Source organism: Triplophysa rosa, linkage group LG20 (assembly GCF_024868665.1).
Source record: "Triplophysa rosa linkage group LG20, Trosa_1v2, whole genome shotgun sequence".
Taxonomy (NCBI): domain Eukaryota; kingdom Metazoa; phylum Chordata; class Actinopteri; order Cypriniformes; family Nemacheilidae; genus Triplophysa; species Triplophysa rosa.
Window position 1 is genome coordinate 18,608,476 of NC_079909.1, and position 19,706 is coordinate 18,628,181.

The 19,706-nt window shown below is 40.2% G+C and overlaps 2 protein-coding genes across 13 annotated transcripts in view; one reads left to right on the plus strand and one right to left on the minus strand.

Moving 5' to 3' along the window:
• Window positions 1–9,594, minus strand: part of camta1b (calmodulin binding transcription activator 1b) — a 267,076-nt gene extending 257,482 nt beyond the window's left edge. For 10 of the 12 annotated variants that reach the window (XM_057361352.1, XM_057361351.1, XM_057361348.1 and 7 more), the window contains exons 1-2: window positions 9,360–9,594; window positions 6,120–6,221 (exon numbers count right to left, since the gene is read on the minus strand). In XM_057361352.1, the coding sequence (XP_057217335.1) occupies window positions 6,120–6,221; window positions 9,360–9,564 (307 nt within the window). In that variant the 5' untranslated portion in view covers window positions 9,565–9,594. Of the gene's footprint in view, window positions 1–6,119; window positions 6,222–8,551; window positions 8,574–9,359 lie in introns of those variants that run through there. The other 2 variants (XM_057361349.1, XM_057361347.1) reach the window with 2 other exon arrangements.
• A 1,361-nt stretch (window positions 9,595–10,955) lies between these two features.
• On the plus strand, window positions 10,956–19,528 carry LOC130571173 (dnaJ homolog subfamily C member 11). The gene is made up of 16 exons (XM_057361973.1): window positions 10,956–11,336; window positions 12,104–12,233; window positions 14,100–14,173; window positions 14,288–14,389; window positions 14,644–14,772; window positions 14,858–14,980; window positions 15,077–15,150; window positions 15,271–15,460; window positions 15,544–15,629; window positions 16,200–16,316; window positions 16,416–16,571; window positions 16,673–16,742; window positions 16,856–16,913; window positions 17,061–17,203; window positions 17,539–17,668; window positions 17,757–19,528. Exons 1-16 carry the CDS (start codon window positions 11,262–11,264, stop codon window positions 17,780–17,782), a joined length of 1,683 nt encoding a protein of 560 aa, XP_057217956.1. The 5' UTR covers window positions 10,956–11,261; the 3' UTR covers window positions 17,783–19,528.
• Window positions 19,529–19,706: the final 178 nt, after the last annotated feature.

The window sequence follows — 19,706 nt, forward strand, 5'->3', positions numbered from 1 at the left end:
ACAATGGTGTTAAAACAATTTAAACAAAATTAATTGGTTCAATAAAGTATCGTACAACCGTTTTTTTAGGGCATTGTTAGGCACATGTGGCTGAGGTCCCGAGAATGGCCGGGCCAATTTACCAGCGGCCTTTGATAACCTACTACACACAGCCAAAAAGAATGCGGAAATCTCTTCATCTCTTTTTCATTGAAGCAAAGCATCCCTTTCTGACCCTTTGTGTCACTTGTAACAGGGGTTTGAACCCCACCATAATAATCTTCGACTCCTTTGGGTATATCAAACTCAGCCCACCAGCAGTTAATAAATCCACCAGCAGATAAAACGCCACATCTCCACCGTGTGCACGGGGCGGGGGACTTTTTCCTGCACGCAATAAAATTTCTATTGAATTAGCAATGACTTGAAGGGTTGTGCGATGTCAGTCAAATTGATTTAGTATCTACTGAAGTGCCTCAAGGTCACGGAGCTCGGAGTCGGTCCCCGTCCAGAGAGAGTCTGTGGCGTGATCGTTCTGAAGCAGAAGGTGTGGGCAGACCTCAGTGGAGCTCTTTGAGACTCGAGAAGAGAAGGAAGAGAGGGCTCCCGTGACCTCCAGCGCCGGTCCTTCTTCTCTGTGAATCTCAGTGCTAATCTGGGGTTTAGCAGACGTCTTTTAAAGGCTTGCCGGTGAAGGGCTGTTTTACAGTATCTGTCATGGCAGCTTGAGCAAGCGTCACTTTAGAGAAAAGAGCAAAGCTTGTTTTAGGATGGGATAAAGAGGGCTGACAAAAACAGATCTCAAATCGATACTGTCCTCTTGCTTTTGTGCCACAATGATGGGATACCTTTTCTTTACACACTGTTCCATTTTTAGTCCACCTATCTCTGTGATTTGTGTTTCATCAGCACCATCTGAAAAAGCTTTGAGGTGATGTTTACTGAAGTATGATCGCATGCGATGCTTCATCATAACTAATTACGCCTATATAAAGCACTTTGACGAGATGGCTGTGAGATTATTATCCTCGTATTAAAAACCTATAGTGACAGAGCGGACGTAAAAAACCAAAGATGAGGACGAAAGATTGAAACGGTAGATGATAAATCTATTACCCCCACAGGGAAACGGCCTGACTATGCTTCACTTTTTCTCATAACGGAGAATAATGTGCCGTCCTAAAGGCATTAAAGGAAACTCGCGTCCAGCCAGAAGCATGACATCATTTGGCGTACCGTTTAACCACCTTTTCTGATTCAAATGGGATCGGGGTTCAAGCGGTCAGTTTCAATTTCGGTTGTCCCTCCTGCTCCAAGATCAATACCAATCAAAGCGGTGATTGCTCTATTGTTCTGTGTAATATTCCAGCTCCTTCACCGGCTCCAGACCTTCATCAGCATCAGCGGCCACATCTGCGCCTTTCAATAGATCATTCGCCAGACAGCTATCTGGTATTTGGCTAATGAAGGCTGTTTACAGAATGGGGATTATAAATGCAAAGCTTCCCTGTTCTTTTTGCACATTAAAAGGCTAAATTAATGTCACTGTCATCGCTGTGTGTGAGAAGCCGCGTTCTCCTCAAACCTTTCTTTTAGTTTGCTTGTTTATCAGAATCTAAGGTAGGAGCTGCATTCATAAGAAAGGCGTTCTCTGGTGATTCAGAATATTGCTGCACGTAACGTAAAAGAGATAGACGACTTAATGTTTATTTATGTCTAATTGAAGACATTAACGATAAACGTTTCTATGATGTAAAAAATGTATTGTCCAAAGGATGGAAATGTATTTTAAATATTCATTAGATAGCAAATATTCACATTCACTGCAATACTTATACACATGAACATTTAGAGGTATAACTAAAGCAATAACTAAACATATAGAAGCATGCTTTTGATATGCCTTTGAATTATAAAACGCTATAAATCACTGTTTTTCATTCATGGGGCCAGGACTCACTACACTGACAGAAAAAATGGTCAATAAATATATCCAAGCTGTCACTGGGACGGTACCCTTTAAAAAAGTCCTAATATGTTTCCATTTGTACTACCAACTTGCACACTTTGGTATCAACATGTACCCCTGAGGTAGAAATGTGCACTCTTTAGGTGTACTTTTTGAAAGGGCACAGCCCCAGTGATAGCTTGCGTACGTTTTTGACAATTCAATATAACTTATTTAAAATACTTAAGATAAAACAAAACAAGCATTAAAAGGCCAAAACAACTAAACATGAAGATATTTTCTGTGCTTCTAAATGTAAATATCTTGTCTAGTTATGCCAAGCCCTTGGATTGGAGTAACTTTCAAATTAAATAGATAAATTTTGCATTAATGTAAAAAATCTTCACGAAAAACAATAGTTTGTATAGACCAAGGTAAAAACAGGAAAATAGGAAATACATAGAATACATAGGGTCATATGATTTCCGCGATGCGGAAAACGCGGACGGAATCGCAGAATCCAGGCATTAAAATGGAATTTGATATAACGCGGAACGGCGCGGAATCTTGCAAATAGAACTTAATCAGAAAAGAGCACTGACCAGCTATTATGAATAAACTAAAAACAACTATGACATACCCACATGAATAAACGATAGTATAGTATATTATTTCCTTTATTAAAGTAAATTTACTAGTAAAGTAAAAAATGTAAGTAGGTGTAAAAAAACTAAAGAAAAAAATGAAAATGCACCGGAGAGATGCTTTTTCATATCAACATAGTTGTGCATTACGCCATATTTTTTTTTCCTTAAGGTTCAAAAACACTGTAGTATCTAGGTGTCTTACTATAGTTAAAGATCGGGTATCATGCTGAGTCATGCATTCTGACTTCTTTACACTGTTAAACGTGCTGGCTTCTCATGCTTAGGTCATGCTTGTTAAAAAACGAGTTGGACGTATGACGTAGTATTTCTATACTTGATACACTCCCCCAGCACTCCAACTTTTTTCGGAAAGTTTTTTATATATTCGGTATTCCTTTTATTGGCCATTCTCCCATTCTCCCGTTACTCTTGTGATAGTGAGGTTTAGGTGTGTCTGTTTGACGGATATAACGGTGGATATAACACTGGATTTGGAGATCGTTTGAAACTAATAGATGGCGCGGTCCCAGTGCTAAAAGATGCCGGACATGAACTGCATGCGGTAAGTGAAACTAAGTCATACGTCTGTGTTTTGTTGGCAATCGGCGTGTACGTGCATAATGTACAAAACACGAAGGGATTAATGTGATGATGTGTTGTGTGCTCGTGCTGTAGTTCCATCCCACTCTCGCCACTAGTCCCACCTCCAGCAGCTCGTGTTTTTCCGGAAATAATCGTACAGCTGTATCTCTCTTTTATAAACTTGATCAAACTAAATACTTTTTGAAGATACGACGTATGTAATACTACTGTATAGGCACTCAAGATTAATATTAGATTGGTAGAAACTGCCTGTGATATGAGTAAATGCTATACTGAAGTATTTTTCATGTGGGCGAAAATATTAGGCTACTATTGTATCGTTAAAAAAAAACAGAAAACACAGAATCCAGAAAAATTGAAACGTAAATTTTGGGAAAAAATAAATCTGATTTCATAGGGCCCTAAATACATGGTACTATTGCAAAAATTGTTGTGAAAATGGTTAGGCCTTAAAGTAAAAAAGGCTGAGATCCAGCACACAAACACTGGCTTGAACAATCGTCTTACACCTGGACGCACAAAAGCAACATGCAAATCCATGCAACAATGACTACCAAAGGCATTTCGGAGACACGAACAGAACAGTGGATATGAGAATGCTCAAATACACATGGACTCAATCATGCAAATGAGTGTATGAATACAAATGGATAAAGAGTTGAGCTATGCATACAAAATGCACTTTAGAGATCTGGCAAACAATTTGGTCCTGTTTGCTGTCCTGCCCAAGTACTCGCTCTCGTATTCTCCATCACAGCGGTAAAAAATTGCATATTATCATTGCTATGCTCAATGGCTCCTAGTTAGAATCATGTAGTGGAAGTCTGAGTCCTTAGACAACTCATAATAAACTCATTTCTGAGTAATAACGGCACAGCACACAAAAGCCATTTATACCGCGAGTAACAAAGCCACCAAACATATTGGAATTGAATAATCCCTAAGGGACGGGATTGCTAAACAACCTCCTTTCATCTAGGAACCATATTGTCACCTGCCCTTCAAATGGAAGGTTATAGCTCCATGTAAGCCAGCTGGAGAATCAAACGGGTAGTCATGCTGTACTGGCTTGATCACGCTCGAAACTGAGTAAAGTGAACGTGTGCTGACATGCACAGATGAAGCGTGATGGTTATAAAAAGTGACATAAGCCTTCGCCAAGTGAAGTGTCACCGGATGCCCGACACGCTTGGCACAATTACCGCCAAACATTTTGAAAGCCTGTGACGTTACGCTATCCAAAAGAAGCCTCACAGAGTTCAAACTCCTCTAAGACAGCAGGCCACTTCTGCGATAACCTCTCTGTTCATGACTAGGTCTCCCCGGAGACCAGCGTCTCTCCGCTCTCTCCTTTGGCAGAGCGGTTCAGCCAACTGTTTGCTTCTCTCCAACGTGAACAAAACCTCTCATTACTTGCTGGATCTCAATTAAATTTTATCTTCCCCAATTTAAAAGATCTGTACGCCAGCAACTTCTCTCTTAATTGCAAGGGCATTTTCGAAAAGAAAGCCCTGCCTGATAAAACGCTGAAGATACGGGATACAGCAAATTAATACAATGTCAACCTTCCAGTGAAATTCGAGAGGGGATGATTCTCTCTTTGGTCCCCTGGGGCTAACAGCTTCTTGTCCACATGTTAAAGCATTTAAAAAAACACGCAACAGCACATTACTTCTGTCAGAAAGAGTCTGCCGCGAGATCTGAACTGAAACAGACCTCAAGAAAAAACGAAACGGATATAAACATATTCTAAAGAGACTTGATGATGTGCAGCGTGGCTGCTTTAATAAGTGGGTGTAGTTCATCTGGGGAATCCACTGGCTGGGTAAAAAAAGGCTACGCTGGACGCTAGGGAAGAAGAGAAGAACGGCAGACCAGGATTCCTCCCAATTAGCTCACTTCGACATTCTGGTTCTGTCCCAGTTGGCTCCCAAAGCTTTTCTTGGCTCACCAAAGCAAAAGAACCAGGCTGAAATAGGGTCCCTTGTAGACGGCTGCATGAACTGGATCTCCTTTCATCCTCCCGTTCCAACATGCAAGATATTCAAGACTCAAAGACTAAAGAACGCTTTAGAAGAACTGTTTGAATTTGATTAAACTCATCGTAATATCTACTTGTCTACGATAACATTTAAACCCAAAACCCAGGCGTTAAACAACTACAGCTAAACCCTAGTCACGAGATGGACGAGACGTCTATCCATCCAGCTGCTAATTACACTTTAACAAACGGGCAGAGGAGCTCCTGCCTCTTAGTCTCCATGTTAAAGTGTCTTTTTTAAGTGAGTGACTTTTTGCAAAATGCTCAATCATTCAGCAAAAACCCATGAAGACGGCTGGACAGAGAGAGATGGAAAGAGAGGCAGATGTGAAGAGGTGAACACACCCACATCCACACCCACGCAAGCAGACGCCCGGGCTGTGCTCAAAGAGCGCCGTGCGTTGATTAGCCATGACAACAAGCTTCTGCTTCCAAAAATATGCTGCTCGTTCCGAAGCAGCATGGCCATGCATGAATAAACATCATCTGTAATGGGGCTGAATGAAAATGAGACGCTGGCCTTTTTTTGAAGCTGATCTACCAAGAACAGCCTCTCCCCCTCACTTCTTCCCCTCCTGTCTGCCTCCGCTTAAAGCCACCTAGTAACTGAACCTTTTACAAATTGCTTTGATAGAATTTTCGACACTCTTGAACCTGGTAAACACACCAGAAAACCCCCCCATTGTTGTGCTGCAAAAAAGGCTTTGTGATCCTCTAAACTGTGAAGTTTTACAATAATGAGATCTCTCTTTGGTTTGGGCTGTGGTTATACTACAAACGAAACCCTTGATGAACTATAGGTGCGTGAATAATGAGGTTAAATGTAAACGAGAATGAAAAGCATATCATAACGTTGTCATGTTTTGAGGGATGCAGTGGAAAAGGAAGCCGGCTGTCTTACTGTTGTTGTCCGTGTCATCGCTGACACTCTTAGGAGGAACGTGGCCGGTGTAACCGACGGCGGTTCTGTACATTCGATCTGGATTACGTACTTTCTTCAGTCCTACAGGGGACACAGTGGGGGAGGGAAGAGTGAGGGGAAAAGATCGGTGGGTACAAAAATACAATGCCCTTCTATTCATGCAGAGGTCTTTAACTCTTGCTTTCTGAACGTCTGTTATAGAACCTAGTGCATCTGCATGACCCCACTGCCCCACTTTTCATTGATGATAGTTTTGTTGCCATGTGCCAGCATAGTCAAGCCACAACTGACTGGTACAAGCACCAGAGGTCAAAAAGTCATTTCAAATCCCATGCATGTTTCATTGCTCGATGTGACTTGTTTAGTTCAAGCGTGAGGACATCAAAAATGACAGTAAACCATGCTTGCCTAGAGCCACGAAGAGCTTTGCCAGCATCCGTGTGTTCCATATGACGCGTATGTACTGTATGTGAGCTAAATCGCTTTCTGAAATCTAAACTTTAGCATGGAACTACGATAACAAAACGACTGCTTAAGTAAACACCTGCATTAAGTGAAATAATGTCTAATGCTATAATACTGAAGGACAAACAGCACCAAATCCTTAGACCTTAGCTAATCTAACAACTCTTTTATTTGATCTTCTTGTTGTTGCCTAAAAAATATTATTGAACTTCACTAATCATTTACATTGACCCTGGAATATTGACGGCTGGATTTAATACGGGGTTGACTAGACAACCGGCAACACTGGACCCTCTCCCTCCTTTTGGCGGAATCAATCCATAAAATCAATTCATTAGGGTCTATGTCTTCAGAGTTCAAAAACATGCTTTCCTTTTATTATGTGATATCTAACCATGTTCATTTAGCCAGGCAAAACATCAGACGGTCTAGATAGTTCTACGCAACCCAATTTGTCTGGCAGAGCCAGTAGTATCAGTTGTATTTTCCTACAAGAGTGCTGCTGTTAGTATTGCCAAACACGGATCAGAAACACCCGGGAGCTTAAATTTATGTAATACCACACCATGAGATTTCACTTCTCTGATAAATTGCAGAAACCGAGATTTCATGAGCAACCAAATATATACAGCTTAGCCTACACAGCCTGCCGTTCTCAACAAAGTACAGGCAGGTGAGAGCATACAGTATATGTGATGTGAAAGAACAAAATACAACACAGATGCAACTGACTTCTAGACGAGAGAGACTCGCTCATGCACTTTCTATGCCACCGAAACATTACAGAATAACATCACAAAGCTGAAGGCTTGTAATGAGAGAAACATATTCTCCAGGGGTTCTTGCCAACGTGAACAGCTTACATAGAAGGATGTGTCCTGTGTAGAGGAAGAGAACACAACTGATACAGGAAGCTTGCAGGAGCCGAAAACTGTCAGATACAAATGCATGACACAGTTTTAGGCCGTTCAGGTCAAAAGACTCAATGTTTTCTCCTGTTCCGTAGCAGCTCAAATGGGTAAAAATAGCATGAGATCTTACTGTCCCCAAATGTACTGTCCATTATGACACTTTTTTTTCTAAAAAAGTAGCACATTTGTTTTACCTGACTGGACTTAAATAAGCAAAAGGAAAAAGAAAGGTTTCATAATACCTTTTTCTGGCCAGGTCATCTTTCCCAGCAACAGCAAAAAAAATGAAGATATCCACCAAAAACCCGAAACAATGTGTAAAATGACTATATATCCAAAGTTGTGGGTAAGTAATATTTGTTCTTCGTGATGTTCCTGTATGTCCCAGTGTTCACAAGAGGAAAAGCACACATGCACACACTGACCGTCCCACACAGACACTCTTCCAGCTCACCCTAATCACAAAGGGCAACTTTGTCACTTTGATGGAATTCTTTAATAGGCAGGCTTAGTTATCATTCTTAGTTTCACAGTGTGTGTGTTGGGGGTTGGCGGGTAATTGAGTTGGACAGCTCAATACCGCCACCCTGTGGCCCTTATGACCTAAACTGCCTTGACTGAAAAAATAGTTGAATAAATAATTCAATGTTGACAAACTCGTGGCTGTTATTTTAAGCTATTCCAGACCCAAATCTCCTACATAACTCAACAATCGGCATTTTTTCAGATATGCAAACTAACGCCATCAATCAAGAACGTGACACTAAATTAAAAGAAATTCAGTATAATTGAATCCTAAAGAATGTAATTGATGTGTCCACTTTAAATAAAACAAGATCAACGAGCGACGTACAAAACGCACGTAGTTAATTTTAAACACGGAGCTCGTGCAAAATGAACTTTTGTTTTGTGCTTTTATAAGCATGCTAGACAAAATACAACTATCTCAAAAACAATTCTACCGAATAGAGACAGCTTAAATTGAAACACAGTTTTAGTTAGCGATCATCTTTTTAGAAGAGAGGAAAGACGTACCTTTCATTTTGCCTCCTCATTAAAATTCCGCTTCAATTTCTATCGCGTCCTTTCCCAATTCTAAATACTGTTGATATCTTATGAGCGCCGACAGCTTCAAAACAGGAGCGGCGAAACCTTCGTAATTCTAAGGAAAATATTCCTCACAAGACTAAAGCATCGAGCAGCTGTCGGTGGGTTCAGTCACTATAAGGGGGGTTCTGGTGGGGGTGGAAAGAAATCAATCACGTTTTAGAGCATCACCATAAATCTGCATTTATCGCTTTTGGAGTTAAAAGCGTCGCCCTGTTCAATGCTAAAGAAAACCGAAGTAGTTGACCGCATTTGACTTCACGGAGATCGTTTCCCTGCGTGTTTGTCTGCCCACGGGGAACGTGGATGCGGTGTGGAGGAATCCCACTCTGAACCATATGCGAGTCATTTCACGCGTTCATTTCGTCTGATGCGCTCATGTGCGCGGCTCAGTTATAAAACATTTTCTCTTCGTCTAACGAAGGCTGTACCTTTGCTTGACATGAATGCGTGTCACTTTCAAAAACCTCCATGCGTGCTTTGAGATGAAAGGAGTCACCTTACAAACGTAGCCCGTGATACCTAACTCCGTTCCCATTATTTTAATAGCTGTCTCAGAGATGGCTAATCCCATCAGCGCTCCAGCTTTTCGTGACAAACATAAGGCAAGCGAAAATGTCACTGACTTTCCCCGGCGCGCCCACCCGCGCCTCCCTATCCTCATCTTCATCATCTGGACCTTAATGCTACCAAAATTGCGAAATGAAAAATAATAATCTTGTTATTTCTCTCTTACCTTCCGGCTTGTTTTCGGCAGCCATTTCCCCTCCGCGCGCCACATCCTCCTCCTCCTCCTCGCGACCGGGGGGGTACCACGCGCGTTCACGGTGAGGACGCGGCTCGAGGAGGGGGCGAGAGGCAGGAGGCGCGTCCGTGAATACGCATTTGCTATTGGCCACGGGGTGATATAAATGACAAAGGTATTTTCGGTGATGCTTCATGAATTTGCGAAATCCACATTCCCCCTTTTATCCATCCCCTCCATCCTATTGGCGCATTCGTTTTATTCAGTAGACACCTTTAAAATCAAGCCACCAATAAGCTTTTCGTTGAATGCGACGCTGGGATTTAGGGGGAAACCATAGATCTGTGTTATGAAAACCAAAACCGATTTATAAGAAGAAAAAATAACGCGTCTAGGGTTACGAATATTATGGATTTAGATTTGATACCTATACTCATTCTGCCCAACGAGCCTCATCATTATAATAAAATGATACGTGCCCAGCAGTCTAAGTGCTAATAACATGGCCCATTGTGACATTTAATTAGATGTTAACAGCCATGTTAAAGTCGTTAATCTTCTACTCGATATAAAGATGATGTTTACACATTCTGATAGGTCACAGGACGGCGTGGATGAGGGCGTAGTGAATATGTCAAGTTTACTCTAAAAAGGTTATTGTCTGAGGTCATCAGTGACACCAAACAGAAAAAAAAACATCTGTATAAGATGTTTCAGAGCGCGTGTAGAGGATCTACGCTCGCTCATGAGTTCTTGAGCGCTGTCCACCCGCGGGTGCTGAAGTGGTGCTGAAAGAACAGCTCCGCTCCCTGGCCACAAACAGAGGGAGCATTACGAGCCTCTTTTCACCAAATCAAGTGTTTATGCAATACAGCTTGTAGCAATAATGACTAATAGTGTTATTTCTAGCGCAAGTCCAAAAACGGAATCACAGAATGAAGAATTGAAGTCTACATTTTGCAAGTTAATTAAATCATGTGTTGCGTGCGTAAACTATATAAACATGGGAAACATAACACGGAATATACGTTCAGTGCTATGTAATGCAGCTAAATAACTGTGCAGATTATATTTGTATAAATGAATCAAGGGGTTCTGTAGATTTATAGGGCTTCAAAATAACTCGCGTTTAGACGTGCCCTATAAAATAGAAATATATATCGCGTTTAAATGTAGCCTATTTAATACAAATAATACAAAAAAGAGACTGTTAGTTAATGGTCCAACCGAATTAAATTAACACACAAATCTGTCTGGATTTGTAACGACTCCCCTCCGGAACACATGGTGGCAGGTTATCTTATATATCCTGAAATTCGACCGTACGCTTTTATATTGTAATTTTACTATGGTAAAGGCCAAGTTTATGTATATTAATAAGGTCACGCTGATACTGACTCGTCACGTCCGTGGAGTGTCCACTTAATATTTAACAGCCAAACCACTACTTTACAATACAAGTCATTGGCCGTTTCTCAATATGCGTTCTTCATCGGTCTTGTGTCCTTGTGTTCTCGCTCTACTTCATTAATAACCGTCAAAGTCCGGTTCCAACACTCAAGAACACAAGAACAGAGAACGCACGAAAGTACCCGGGTGTGTTCTCGATATCAAGGATGCATCGTATGCAGCCTTGCGCGCCTACGGAATCCGCTTGAAGTCCCAGAAGTCACCGCGGCGCGTCAATCCAAGTTCGTTCTTCCGAGGCTGCCTCGCAAGACCACAAGAACACAAGTCCGTTCTTTGCGTTCTTGGAATTGAGAAACGGCCCGTCAGCTGACTACAAACGTCTGCCCCTCAGCAAATCAGATAGGCTCACTAGTCCAACGTCACACCACGTCATTAATATTCATGAGAAGAGCCTGAGCCATAGTAGGTTGGGACTCGGGGAACATGGCGACTGCCTTGGAAAATGAAATGGAAGTAGACAACGAAGATTATTATTCTTTGCTCAATGTCAGGAGGGAGGTAAGAAAGCGGAGGTGTTTTAAAAGACACACGATGCATCTGCACACGTAAACCCTGCGTAGCATGAAAAGAGACGTGCTATTTTTCATATTACGTTAGATCCTATACAGCATGTCAGAACACCGGCTGCACTGGATTCATCCGTCCTGATCTGATCTGACGTTTCATGCTCGGACAACCTGACAGATTGTAAATATCAACCGACAGTCTGTCAACATCCGTCTAGTCGGATTAACTTGTTTCTTCTTGTCAATTTTTATATCGCAATTATACTAGGACCTTGATTACTGATATTAAATCATTACATGCACTGCACACATATAAATGTGAACATCCAGAGGCACTTCATACTCTTGATGGCAAGGAACCGTTAATAAGGTAACGTTACAGTATTCTGCAGCAATAAACATATACTGACAACATTTAATCCGGCGAAATATCTTTCTGAAATTAATCATTTACCTTGTAAAATGCGTTATTTTGGTGGTTACGAAGAGTTCCTTAATCCTCAAAAGTTACGCTTGCGTTGTCTCATCTGCCTCAGTAGAAACCAAAGTGGAAATTCACGAATAGTATTGGCGATCAAAGCGCGCCGCAGTTTAAGGACAGCCAATCGGCGCTCTGCTAGTGCTAAGTTTTCTTTTCTTCCAAACTTACTTTCTTCACCTATGTAGGGACTTTTATCATAGTAAACGTGTAAAACACATGTTTGACATTGCGTATCATGACTTGCTGCTCTGTGTTTCTGTCTGAATGATGGTGCGCAGGCCACTTTAGAAGAGTTAAAATCCTCTTACAGGCGGCTCTGTATGCTCTACCACCCTGACAAACACAGAGACCCTGAACTGAAGAGACAGGCAGAGCATCTCTTCAACTCTGTCCACCATGCATATGAAGGTAATTATTTTAACCGTCCCCTTACGAAGATACACGGTTTAAATAATTAACATGAAATGAACGTTCGGTTGATATTATTGTGTAATTTCTGGGCACATATACATGTTTTTTACATGTATTGAGCACTGTTTTTCACCACAGTTATAAATGCACTTGATAAAATACCTAAAAAGTATTGAGAAGTATTCATAGGAACATTAGTACATAGATGGGTTGATCTGAAATCATAGTCAATAAGAATAATTACATATAAGTAGGTTTATGATGATAATTTGATTATTTGAAGAAGAATTGATGATTTAATGACACAATCTGTACCTGTAACCAATGATTGTTCATATAAATGCACTTAATGTCACTTTATGCATGTTTAAAGCACATTTGAGCACAATGTAACAAGGTAAAATCCAGTGATGTTTTTAGAGGCCTAAAGTTTGAAGCCTGTTGTGTTCTCTCTAAAACCAGGGGATTTTCCACTGTTTATAAGTAACCATGATTACGCACGGACGCCACGCCGTCTCGTATGGAGACCGTGGCTTGTTTGGTGGTCTCGTGTAGTTACCATTGTATGCAAATTATTTTAAAAATGATGTAATAACCAGCGTACCACCATTAGATACGTACCTTGTTACCTGGGACTTATTGGTGGCAGACAATTAACAATTGGTTAATAAAAATAAGAGATAACGGTTAAATACCTGATTGGTTTTAGAGAGGACCACCTTTCAGAAGTTTTACTATAACTGTAGACTGAAAACACTTGGTTTTTAGATGACTTGGAACATCTCACTTTGTTTGACTCGAGCAAATAAAGTTAACTCCTCAACATCCGGACCTTCTCTGAGAGATTTTTTGAACTACAAGACTGAAATTTTTCCACAACAATATTTACCAATATGGCCTTATTACCCATTGCTTGGGAATTTGTGTGAATTTAGCACACAGAGAATTTGAAGTCTGCTCAAAGCCACAGCTGTAAACGTTATAAAGGATCTCCACCTGTGTTATAATTCAGGTCTTATGATACCATAAGCTTTATTGATGAACAGACTGAAATATCAATAATTTACCATTATAACTGATTATTGAGCTGTTGTATGGAAATGTTACAAATAACTACAGAATAGGGCTGTTAAACGATTAATTGCATCCAGAATAAAAGTTTGTGTTTACATAAAATATCTGTGCACTGTGCATATTAATTTAGCATTTATAAACACATACATGTATATATTTAGGAAATATTTGCATGTATATAACTTATTTATATATTTTAAACATTTATTGATTTTTATATGTTTTTTCTTTAATATAGTGTATGTGTATGCTTTTATAAATACAAAATAAATATGCACAGTACACAGACATATATTATGTAAACATAAACTTTTATTCTGGATGCGGTTAGTTGTTTAACGGCCCTATGAAATGTTTTTTTCTTTTGCTGAACTTTCCTTTCTATTAAAAAGAGCCTTAAACTGGCATTCAGTGAAGATTAGTTCGAGGACCGGCTTGATAAAGTTAAATGTGTATCTGAGCATAAACATTCAAGTTCTCTCTCATGTGTAAATATACACTCGGAAGGGACAAAATTGGTAACGGGTATTGAAAAAATGGAATATTGACCTACTGTTTGATATTAATATCATGCACTGCATCTATGCAAAATCTGTGTCTTTTACATGTTTTGTGCACGATATGTTGTCTATTGTTATTTGGATTCTGCAGTGTCTTGGGAACGCGCTCAAGATTTTTACTCGCCACTGCACACATGCCAGTATATAACTATTAAAACAATCACCCAGTGTAAACAATGTGACCCGTTCTCTCAAACATGCTGATGTATTTGTTTTGACCTCTGTTTAGTTCTCAGCGACCCGCAGTCCCGAGCCATTTATGACATATTTGGAAAAAGGGGCCTGGAGGTGGAAGGCTGGGAGGTAAGTTTTCCATGTTCACCGTGGAAAACGTTCAGTATCAATTATACTCACATTCCTGTGTGTTTCTGAGGTGCGTGGCACACTAATGACGCATCTGTGTCTGATCTTGTTGAGGTGGTGGAGAGGAAGAGAACTCCCGCAGAGATCCGGGAGGAATATGAGCGCTTGCAGAGGGAGAAAGACGAAAGAAGACTGCAGCAAAGGACAAACCCCAAGGTGACGATTTCTCACTGCTCGTCCAGACAAAATGAAAGCAAGATTGTCCGGATTATTTCCCAGAATGCAATTCAGCTTTGTTGTGCTCTGACTGAAATCTTTTCAAAGACACAGTATGTCAATTTCAGGGACTGATGTTTACCTGCTTGCTTGGTTTTCTGTCTCTTTGCATGCAGTGTGGTCCCAGATCTCATTTTCTGTTATGCCTCTCTTTATTTCTTTATTCTTCTGATACCGTTCCTGTTTTAATCCAGGGGACAATAAGTGTGGGTATAGATGCGACAGAGCTCTTCGACCACTACGATGAAGATTTCGAGGATGCTCCGGGAGGAGGTTTTCCCCACATTGAGATCAACAGGATGCACATTTCCCAATCCATTGAGGTTAATGGACAATGATGTCACCATGATAGTCTGCTATCAATACTTTGCTTTTTCCTTTATAGTCTTGCACTTGCATATTTGGCAGGCACCCCTAACCAATACAGATACGGCTGTCCTTTCTGGCTCTTTATCGACACATAATGGCAACGGGGGAGGAACTATAAACCTGTGTGTCCGCCGTGTGACCTCAGCCATGGGTTGGGGAGAGGTGAGACACTTTTTCTACACCACCTCCAGTTTTCATATACCCTTCAATGGGGATTGGCTTGGACGTTCTCTCTGTTTTTATTTGATGTGTTTTTAGCTGGAGTTGGGCGCAGGGGACATCAGAGGACCTCTGTTTGGGATGAAAGTCTTCCGCAATGTTACTGCACGCTGGTTAGTGTCCCTCTGCATGCATTTTAAGTGAGGTCTTAAATGTTTTAACCATGCACTTAGAAAGTTAGATAACTAATGTTTGAGGATGCATGCTTCAGTAATGCGCTCTGTGGCTTTCAGTTTTGTGACTGGGCAGTGGGGACTGCAGTTCTCCTCACGGGGCGTGAGACCAAATGCCTCAACAATGGTGGCGCGGCACTTGGACCAGAAAACTATGGGCTACTTACAGTGGCGCTGGGGAAGCCAGTCTGCAATGACGACGAGCATTGTCAGGGACACCAAAACCAGCCATTTCACCCTGGCTTTGCAGGTAAAACCTACTCAAGAATTCTGTATCGGAAGTTCATAGCAGTTATATATGTATGAGAATGATTATTGTCATTCTTTCTTTAGCTTGGAATTCCTCATTCTTACCTGATGATGAGTTATCAGTACAAATTCCAGGACGAAGATCAAACCAAGCTTAAAGGCTCTATCAAGTAAGTATTTTACCTGAGTACATGTTTTTAATATTCTCTACCAGCATGTTCTTTCGGTCAAGATCCTATGTCTCTGGGGCATGTTTTATTAGATTGTACTGGGTTAAACGATGGAAACGTTTGGAAGAAAATTTGAATAAACTTGAACCAAATATGGTTTTATGTTATATGTAATAAATGTAATGATATACATTTTCTGGCCACAGAAGCTGGCATGGCATAGAAAAACAAAACTTCAGAGCTGGGCTTAAAATGTTTTTTTATTAGAAAATAAAAAGTATGTTGAAATTGTTGCATTTTGATGTAGAGGTGTGCAGTTACCGTATGAGTATTTTATTTATATTATTTCATGGTAACAATATATTTCACAGTACCAATATCCCATTATAAATTATGCGAATGTGCTGCGTCTTTCTCAGATTTATTACAATTTAGTTAAATGGTGATATTGTCAAAACTAACATTAAAACATGAAATGTCTTGTAGTCATTGAATGGGTTGTCAATCCCGACCTTTACAGAGGCCAAAAATACAAAATCTTCAGCTAATGTTTGATTTTGTTCATGACAGGACTGGGTTCTTCGGCACTGTGGTTGAATACGGAGCTGAGCGAAAGATCAGTCGCCATAGCGTTCTTGCTGCAACCGTCAGCATTGGCGTACCCCAAGGAGTCTCTCTCAAAATCAGGTTATAGAGCTGACTGGAATTTACCTGAAATTAGAATTCAGCAAAACAACATTCTAATATCTTTTTGCTGCTTGCGGCGCGATCATTGTCTCCCCGCAGGTTGAACCGAGCCAATCAAACCTACCTCTTTCCCATTCACCTGACCGACCAGATATTGCCCAGCGCTGTGTTTTATGCCACTGTGGGCCCGCTGGCCATCTACTTAGCTGTCCAGAAGCTTATTATTATGCCTTATGTACGAGCCCAGAAGGAACAGTGAGTTATTATCTGTAATTACTGCTCCAAAACCGCCCATTTCCCTAAACCCCTCGTTCTTACTCGTTTCTCTGATGGAAGGCCTGCTCTGTTGTTTACAGGGAGCTGGAGAAACAGAAGGAGGATTCTGCTTCAGAAATTGCTCGCAGGAAGCAAGAGGCTGAAGCCGCTGTAAGTCGAATGAATCCATAGACAACAATGACTGTCTCCCTTTTGCCAGCACAAAGAGGCGTTTGTTAGGATAGAGATGCCATTTTCCAGAATCGTTGTGTCTGTATTTTTAGGTTCTGCTGATGCAAGAGTCAGTGAAGAGAATCACTGACGCAGAGGAATCTAAAATGGGTAAATAATCATTTTTTACTTTTTTGATCTACAAGAGATGACTCCACTGTTGCATTTAAAGACGACATGAAATGCCATTTGCAACACGTACTATTTGGGATAAAAAAAGAAACCAAAATCGAGCAAGTGCATATTTTTTGGTTCTAGGTCTCATCATTCTAAATGCCTGGTATGGCAAATTCGTGTCGGACAATAGTCAGAAGCGCGAGAGGGCAAAGGTCATTGATGTGACCGTCCCGCTGCAGTGTTTAGTGAAAGACTCTAAACTCATTCTTACAGAGGCTTCCAAGGTTAGATGCTTACACATCAAATAACACTTTTCATTCATTAATCTATCTTAAAATATGGTTTATGTTTAATGCAATATGAGCTCAACCATATTGTATTCTAGGTTGAGGAGCACAAACAAATTGTGTTGCTGGTTTAATTCCCATAAGTGAAGTTTGCTCCACATAAATATTCTCTTTCTGACATGTTTGCACAAAGTATTAAATAGTCATGACTTTGAAGTTGAAAGAACTGTCTGCAGACAAGCGTTTCTTGCTGTTGACGTGTATTAAACCCAGTACTAGCCTAAATATCAGCAGGTGTTTCCCATTAACGTCTTCAGTCTTTTGTAAATCAGGCCGGTTTGCCGGGGTTTTATGACCCGTGTGTCGGAGAGGACAAGAGCCTAAAGCTGCTGTATCAGTTCAGAGGAGCAATGCACCAAGTCCTGTCTGGAGATACAGATCCTCTTAACATACCTAAACAATGTGAGCATTGCAAAAATGTTGAATAATTCTAAGCCGATGGGAACAAAGTCAAATGACGCTGCTTCGTTTTGTGTGTTCATGTCTTTAGCTCATAAAATACAGCAAGAGACGTAGGAATCTCCTGAGGGGAACTGACAGATGAGATCTGTGGACATACGGAGATGTGAGGAACGTACTGGAGGACAGTCAGTCATCAAGGGATGCGAAGGACTGCTCTTCTTCATTTCATGATGTCACCCGTCTATCATCTTTATGTTGTCTGGTAACCTTAATACCCTTTACATATCTAACAACAATGGACAAGCACTTGAGCACTGGACGAGTCTCCATCTTGAATCCACATCAGTTTTGCACACAGGTGTGTGCAGAAGGTCAAATGCCGTATTACATCCATCAGTATCAATCAGTGTTAATCCTACGTGTGTTATCTGGAAAGTTTACCAATAAATAAACTCTTAAAAGCACATTCCCAGACATGTGGTTCTGGTTCAGCCTGTGACTTTATAGCTATAGCTACTGATCTCTAAACGTTTTGATTGATAATCATATACAGAGATTTCTGAATGTTGGATTCTGGGCCTAAATGCAGTGAATCTGAAACACAAATCCGTTCTGTGGCAGATGTTCAACATCACTGAATGATTTGTTTTAGTAGAACAATCTGTTCTGACCGGGACGTCATGATCTCATTTTATCCCAGATTAGTGTGACAAAACGAGAAATGTTATTTAGGTAATGGCTATTGTGATCCTATTGGATTTTCAGGCGAATCTGATTAAGCAATGTCGGTTCATTCTACATTCCCAAAACCGAAAATGCAAGATATTTGTGCAAAATGATATTTAAAGGGACAAAATGGTTGATTTCTGATTACTGAGTTTGGAAAAGAAAATCATTGTGATCATTATAATATAATTATACAGGTATGTTAGTCAGCAAGCTACATATCCAAAAAGATTTTTTTAATCATTGTGTGAAAATGATTTTGTGCGGTGGGTCGTAAAATATGACACAGACATTTCTTGATAGTTTTTGAAAGATCAACATGATTCTTCCCTCTATAGTCAAGCCATATCAAGGGCGTAATCTTGACTCATTTGTAATCGAAAATGCATTATTTATTTTGCAGAATATTACATTGTGGTTTTCTCTGTATTTGCCCGAGAGGAGCTTGCTCTTGCCCAATTCTCTAGAACTGAGCTGCGACGTGGCTAAAGTATTACACAAATTGATTTCGAGGTAAGAAAGTAAAATGCCTATTATTGAATTTTTATTTTTGGTTCATGGGGCATTTATTGACAACTGAATGAGATGTTTAAACAGAGTATGTTTTTGTTTTATTTTTAAAACAAGCCTGCTCCCTCTTTAATGTGTTGGGTTATTTATGTGTCATGATGTCTCATAGTGTCCTTGGTTTCTTTATTTATCATTGTGCAATTGATGCATTTGTATTTATTTGCATGATGTATTTATTTGTGACAGTCAAAGTTTGTTCAATGGCAAGATCCATTTTGCCGTTGGAGTACTGGAGTACCAAGAACCTTCTGTTTTGAAAGAGTTCGAGAGAAATCCTGCCATGCTGGATCTATTCAGTACATTAACTCCTGAGTAATAGTCCGTGGCATCATTTGGTGTGATTTAAACATGAATGCCTGTTAACATTCTCTGGTTTGTTATGCAGTACATTTACCTTGCACGTCTCCTGAAGTTTTTAGTGTGACTTATGATTATGTAAATGGCTTATACAAGCCATGTTTCACAACTTTGTAAGAAAGTAATATTACATTCTTATCTGATGCAAAACCTTACAAATGTATTGTTGTTGTCAACTGAAGAATAATTTAAACAATAAAAAATGAAGCAGCCTAACAAGCTGTCTGACCTTATTGTCTTTAAGCTATTTTTCAAGCTTAGTAGTGTCAATATGACATACTTTCTTATACACATTCCTCCTGATCATATGCATGACTCATCGGTGCAATGTTATGTTAATCAAAGCAAAAAAAGTCTTCTATTAAAATAACTTTTTAATGTTAGC

Excerpts from the sequence above, each read along its gene's own strand:
- LOC130571173 (XM_057361973.1), top strand. The coding sequence starts at position 11,262 with ATGGCGACTGCCTTGGAAAATGAAATGGAAGTAGACAACGAAGATTAT. Across the intron at positions 12,234-14,099 it reads TGTCCACCATGCATATGAAG|TTCTCAGCGACCCGCAGTCC; the intron begins GTAATTATTTTA and ends ACCTCTGTTTAG. Across the intron at positions 14,174-14,287 it reads TGGAGGTGGAAGGCTGGGAG|GTGGTGGAGAGGAAGAGAAC; the intron begins GTAAGTTTTCCA and ends GATCTTGTTGAG.